At 45.3% G+C, this 7,119-nt stretch overlaps 1 protein-coding gene across 1 annotated transcript in view; it reads right to left on the bottom strand.

Annotated features, from left to right (window-relative positions):
- The window catches only part of CPEB3 (cytoplasmic polyadenylation element binding protein 3), a 139,838-nt gene that overhangs the window by 17,330 nt on the left and 115,389 nt on the right, over nucleotides 1–7,119 (bottom strand). Inside the window, exon 8 of the mRNA XM_006755095.2 lies at nucleotides 4,530–4,711. Within this exon, the coding sequence (XP_006755158.1) occupies nucleotides 4,530–4,711 (182 nt within the window). The remainder of the gene's footprint in view (nucleotides 1–4,529; nucleotides 4,712–7,119) is intronic.

Genomic DNA, 7,119 nt, shown 5'->3' with positions numbered 1-7,119 from the left:
GGTGAGAACTCTGAACTTTGTCCTAAGGGCAGTAGAACATAATCCAAAGGTGTAAAGGAGGGAAGACATGATGCACAGATGACTTCACAAGGTCATTCTGGTTTTCATGCACAGGAATCGGGGAGAGTGTCTCACTCCACCAGCCTCGAGAGACTCCCATGGTTGTTTCCAGTCCTTGCTCTCCTCCCATTTGTCACCCTAACTTCTTCCGCACTTTTCCTGAGTGCCACCCAAGGCCTCCGGGCACAGGTGGCAGAGTCCAGATCATGGCAGCTTTGTAAGGGACCATCAGCACCAGCCCCTCCACCTGCCAGTGCTTCCATTTCCAGGCACCCCATGGCAAAGAGTCCGCTGATGTGCACATTGGTCAGCCCACTCTAACAAGTCACGCATTCTCGGGGACCCTAATCACAGCTATTGCAGGATTCAGAAGTTTGCCCTAATAGCCTGGGCAACCGTGTACCAGGAACTTGGAAGAGTACTGTTTAAATAAGTAGGGTCCCCCTCCCTGTAACGAGCTTAGTGAAATTATACAGGACAAACGCTGTGCCCTCTCCCATAGGGGTTACTGTCTAATTGATCCTCTTATTGCAGACTTGAAGGCTGAACATGAAAATACCTCTTCCTATGTCCTAAAACCGCCTGTGGTGATGGTTGTGGAACTATGTGTTAAACCATACACTTTACATTGGTGATTTGTATGGTATATGAATTATATATTTCCATAGAGCTGTTACCAAGACAACATATAAAAAGAAAAGCACCACCTCCTCCTTAAAGATGACATAATGGAGAGAAATGACAGCAGAGATGAAAGCACTAAAGCTTCAGGGTCAACGGCTCCTATACATGTTGCATATCGACATATTTCCTACTCACAAGCAAGCCCCAAAGTCTCTAAGACAATGAGAAGAAATCAAACCTATAAAGACTGTATTTTCCCCATAAACCACTCTATCTAAAAGCTTAGCCAGCTCAGCCGGCATGGCTCAGTGTTTGGGTGTCGACCTATAAACCAGGAGGTCACCATTCGATTCCCGGTCAGGGCACATGCCTGGGTTGTGGGCTCAATCCTTGGTGGGAGGTGTGCAGGAGGCAGTTGTTCAAAGATACTCTCTCATCATTGATGTTTCTATTTCTCCCTCTTCCTTTCTCTCTGAAATCTATTTTAAAAAGGCTGAGCTAAAGAGCAGCAATTACAGTAATAATAATAATAAATGCATAACCATACAAACTCTCCAAAAATATGTCTTCTTGAAAAAACTAGGTTGATACGAAAGAGGTAAAGGGAACATACCAAATTTTTCTTCATGTCCCTCCCCCGGTTTACCCAGGAAGGTGCAAGCTGACAGCACCCACCTCGCACCGCCCCCGAGCTCTCAGGGTCTCGGGCACACTGCCCTGTGGGCTGCCACTCCAACTCTCCATGAGAGGCAAAGAGTGAGGGGTGAGGGCTGCAAGCAGGAAGCAAGTGGCCCTTATCATTCCATCGGCAGCTAAAAATATTCACTGACGCCACTGATTCTGCATTTATAACGATGCAGACAGCAAAGGAGGCCCCTCTGACCAGAAAGGTAATAAAAATTGATGTTATTTAAAAGAGCCACAGTCCTGGTTAAAAAGGCAACTCTAGGATTTCATCCGAAGGAAGGAGAAAATAGACTGCAGCCTCTTGGAATTTGCAACAGCATGAAAAAGGGATTGTGGACACAGGTGAACATCTGCCCCCGCCTTTGAGGACAGCAAGTTCCAAAACCTTAGTGATGAGACCATTGCCAAAAACCTGGTGGGTTATGCAGGAAAGAAGGAATTCTCTGCAGACAATCCCGAAGAGAGCCCCCAAGAAAGGAAAAGGCCGCCATCTGAGGAATACTAATGTGCTTGCACAGGGTGGACAACGTGGGGTTTACAGTTGTGAGTACAGCAAACAGAGTCTATTCTTGTAGTATTGTTTATTAATTATTGTGCTATTTATTTGCATGACAACTGTAAACCTATTTTGCCCACCCTGTGTATAATGGGAGCTCTCTGTCAAGCTCAAACGCAAGCTTTAGGAGAAAGGTAAATAACAATAAAACTAGGAATGAACTTGAGCCTGGCCGGCATGGCTCAGTGATTGAGTGTCGACCTATGAACCAGGAGGTCACGGTTCGATTCCCAGTCAGGGCACATGCCCGAGTTGCAGGCTTGATCCCTAATCATTCAGGAGGCAGCCAATTAATGATTCTCTCTCATTGTTGATATTTCTACCTCTCTCTTCCTCTCTAAAATCAATAAAAAATATATATATATTTAAAAAAACAAAACAAAAAACTAGAAATGAACTTGAAAAAGCATCTATGAAGGGTACAGTTAGCAGAGGCTCAAAATGCCAGAGACAATAAAATAAGGCAGTGTTGGCTGTGTTCAAAGCCAAAAGAAATCAACAAGAGGACAGCATAACAGACTGGGGGGAGGAAGGGTAAGGCTCACAGAACAGTGAAGCAGGAGCCCAACTCGAGGTGGAAGCAGCGTTTCTCTCTCAAAGCAAAGAAAGCGGCCTCCACAGTGCTCAGGGCTGAGCAGGAGCAGGAAGTGGGGTAGGGGGACCCCCACTTTCAAGGATTTCCAAGTCTCCCACTTGGATGACTCACCCCAGGCACTGAAGGAAGGAACGGACAGGCCCCCTTTTGACTCCATGAGGATGCAGACGGCATTCTGTGCCCACAACAACGGTTCCCTATACATCCGGATAGTGTGTGACAGGTAGTACCTCTGCTGGGACCCTCAACACTCTTGGAAGATACAAAAGGCTGCTACTACTGCCCTCGTTACACGCTGACGCTCAGGGCCTGAGTGACCTGCCAAAGTCACACAGCCCCTGGGACAACACAGTCTGGACCCAGCGATGTGACTCTGGCCTAGTGCTCTCGTCACCAACCCGTGGACCTTTTCCACTGAAGCTTCAGCAGAGCAACCAACAGCATTCAAGCCACGGGATGTTAATGACATCAGTATCACGTGCATTTGTAGCAAGATGGATATGTAAACCAGCAAGTGCCGGTCACGCATCTACCTAACTGCCCAACAGCTCTGGCTGTTCAATCCTCAGATCCCAGTGAGACCTCAGACCCGCCCCAGGAGGCGCTACAGAGGAGGACCTGGGGCTCCTGGCATTAAGGAACTTGCTTGGGGTCACCAGCGGCTGGTGCAGCAAAATGTTAAAAGTATTGGACTCGCCCTGACCGGTTTGGCTCAGTGGATAGAGCATCGGCCTGCGGACTGAAAGGTCCCAGGTTCTATTCCAGTCAAGGGCATGTACCTTGGTTGCGGGCACATCCCCAGGAGGGGGTGTGCAGGAGGCAGCTTATCGATGTTTCTCGCTCATCGATGTTTCTAACTCTCTATCCTTCTCCCTTCCTCTCTGTAAAAAAATCAATAAAATATATTTTTAAAAAAGTATTGGACTCTGTGGGATCGGGTGTTTCAAAAATCTGAAATAGAGTCATTTTATTCATCTTAATTAAAAAACACACCACCACTACTTACTTTTAAGGAGCTCAGTGATGTAGCAAATTGATTTTTTTTTAAAAGCACTGGCTTTTACAAGACTGAAAATATAATCTTGGTGAATATTTAAAAATCCCTCACCAATTGAAATTTTCACCCTCTAAGAAACTTAAGTCTGCTACCCAAAATTAGCCAAAATTGAGGACAGGTGAAATTTCAGAACAGAACATGTTGACTACTTTATTTGCCTGCTCAGTGTGTCCCACAAGAACATCCTTTGCTGGGAGCATTAACAAGCACCGTACAATTGCATCAGAACATGCTCTTCTTGATGCTCTTCTCCTACCTGCTCTTTTACTGTATTAACACGGGTCCCAGAGTAACACCTACCACCTTCCATTCCCCCAAGCTTCCAAAGAATGACAGAGCTGGGGGTTAAGGGAGTTAAAGCTATGCCTGTCCACAAAACAACTGAGCATACCAGCTCCTCAAATCTACCACGGGTCCCCTGTTTAGATCAGAAGGAGAAAATCCAAATGCCTCTGGTGGCCAGGCAGGTAATGCTTGTGTGAATATGGTATGAGCTGTAGAACTCAGGGAGGTGCAGGGGGCACTGGAGGGGACAGCAGCTACTTGGTTCAAGAGAAATGGCAAGATCAACATGTTATGTATCAGCATTAAATGTTAGTCCAAGTTTGCTTGTTGTAAGAGCACCACCTGGGTCAAACAGGTCACCAGCTCTCACCCTTCGTGAATGCATTGTTGGCATCATCTTTTGCACAGCACTGGCTTGGTAGCTAAATCCTGCAGAGTTATTTTCATAAGTGTGACATCGCCCTGGAGAGAGCGAGGCGGAGGTTTCATTTACACCTTCAATACCAAGGGTGCCTCTGTTTCAGGCAGCCTCGATGGGCTTGTGGACTGACCCCAGGCAAGGGAGAGATGCTCGCTTAGCAGCACAAGGTGCTTGTCCTCCCAGGCCCCGAGAGAGCAAACTTCATTTCTTTCCTGTGGCAAGTACGCCCTGAGCAGTTGCTTACCCGTTTGTCAATGTCATTGTGTTGGAGCTGCACAAAGCGAGCGCTGATGGCTGCGATGTAGCTCTGCTGATTGGAGAACGCCACGCGGCCAGCACCTTTGGGGTACTTCAGCTCTGGGTCCGTATCAATGCCAGCATAGCAGACACCACCATACAAACGGTCCATGATCATTGCCAGTTCAACTGCAAGAAAATGAACACAATTCTGTATAAATGTTTAGAAGGAAGAAACTGACGAGGAGCAGGAAGAACTATTTAAGAATCATGCAATGTAACTAAGAAAAGGAAAACCCATGTGAAGTATTGTGAAGAGTGTCCACATCAGTCTTACAACCTCAAGTAGGGGAGAACCTCAGAGGCTATTTGATAATAAAAAAATAAAATAAAGAATTTATACACACACACACACACACACACACACACACAAATGAATTTACATAATCAGAACTTCAGCAACAGGATTAAAGGAATGATCTATCAGTAATCCTCTTGTTCTAACTGCTTAGTCTACTGGAGTGGGCCCTAGGTAGGCAAAGCATTTCACGATGCCCTAATAAAAGTTATTAAGAGACAGCCCTACTTACTGACCTTTTAGACTGAAAGCAATTACTAAAGTTACACTGCTATGGTTAAGATTAAACTGTAGAAAGAATGAAGTCATAATTTTAGTTAGAGGCAATATGTTTAGAGCCTTAAAGTAAAACTCTACACTTGAAAAAAATGACTTTTAGAGTATATTCTATCCCAACTGAGAAGCCTGCAGACTAACCTCTCACAGGAAATTCTTAGTAATACTAGCAATGATAACAGCAGCAATGAACATTTATTGAGCACTTACAATGTGCCAGGAAACACTAAGCTGCTACTAAGGCAGTAAAAACATACCCACCCTGCACCTACTAAAAATCCAGAGGTTTAGTTTGCAGTCCTTGTCACAGTTCTCCTATAGATATCTTTGTATTTGTATATTTAAGATATATATACAGAAAACACTTGGAAAGTGATCCATTCCAAAGGTGTGACATTCTAAAATGATCTCACCAAAAAGGTACCATTGAGAGAAATGTAGCAGTTACTTACCTGGATTCAAATTGCCTGAAGGTAATTGTTTACTTGATACTGGATGGCACCTCCTCCAGGTACGACCATTCCTTTCAGGCAACTCACATAGTTTAAGTCCAAAATACTTAGCCCTAACCCTGGGGAATGACTCACGAACCCACTTCCTACAAACACCGACATACGGTGTTTGGAAAGGAAAAGACAGTGAGGAAAGATGATGACCTGGCCAGCACAGCCTGGTGGGGCAGAGGAAGAAATCTGCAGCAGATACAGGGGCCGAAAGGTATAAGAACCCTACCAGGATTTTACAAGCAGAAGGAAAGCCAAGTACTACCGGGTTCCTGTACTATGAAGCTGCTGAGGCAGGTAAGAAAAGCTATGTCGCCATAACAGAAAGGCTGTCTTTTTTCTTTCTCTTTTAATATATTTTTATTGATTTCGGAGAGGAAGGGAGAGGAAGAGAGACATAGAAACATCAGTGATGAGAGACAATCATTGATTGGCTGCCTCTGCATGCCCCACCCTGGGGATCGAGCCTGACTGAAACCTGGGAATATGGCCTAACCGGGAATCGAACCATGACCTCCTGGTCCATAGGTTGACGCTCAACCACTGAGACACACCAAATGGGCCTGTCTTTTTTCTTAACTTCAAAATTTCTTCCCATTCTAGAGTGCCTAATATTGATGATTTTTCTAAGTGCCCTTTTTTAATAGGAAGAGTGACCTACAACCAACAGGTAATTTTCAGAAGGTGAGGAAAGAAGCTGGCAATCACTAAGTCCAAGAATATGTGCTGAGGGCAGAAAGCCATCCCAATGATCCCATTATGATCAGAATGACTGAGTCACACCAGCCAAGGGAACACTGCTGATAGCACTTAAGTAGACCTTGACTACAGTCTTGAGGCAGGACCCAGAAATCACCCTCAAACAATGCCATCATGATGGTGCACACACTCTGAATGTCAGAGTTCAGTGAGTCCTTACACTTCACTCCAACAACCTCTGATGGCTTGAGGGCCTCCTTACCTAACTAATGTTATTCAGTTACAGACTCAAAGAAACTGAAGGCAGAATTCATTCCTTGTAGTCATTCATGAATTTCCCTAAAGGTCAAATGGGCTTAATAAAAATAAGTAACCTCGGGGTCTGGAAATTAAGCACAATTTTTCCAAAGACCTGGCTTCCTCTGGAATGGAATAAGATAGTAAACACCCCCTCAGGCTGGTGGATGACCAGGAGAAGAATGCTGGCAAGGACCGAATGGCACTTGTCTTCCACCTTCGGAAGCACTCGAGAAAGTGTCTGATTTAGAAAGAAGGTACACTGGCTGTATGCCTGCAGCTCCAGCTGACACGGGAGTTACTTAGCCACAGCTGCTTCTATAGCATAGTGGTCTCCAAAGGAATCGGGGGGCTCCCGGATGCCAGAGAAGGCTCCTTCCACGAGCAGACACTTTCCACTGCTTCGCAGATGTAGCTGCTGGAAAATCATCTTCACGTGCCAAAGATTAGGTCATGACTTATGT

This window comes from Myotis davidii, unplaced genomic scaffold (assembly GCF_000327345.1).
Source record: "Myotis davidii unplaced genomic scaffold, ASM32734v1 scaffold271, whole genome shotgun sequence".
Lineage (NCBI taxonomy): Eukaryota > Metazoa > Chordata > Mammalia > Chiroptera > Vespertilionidae > Myotis > Myotis davidii.
The sequence above is the reverse complement of the archived record's forward strand: the minus strand, read 5'-3'. Positions and strand labels throughout refer to the sequence as shown.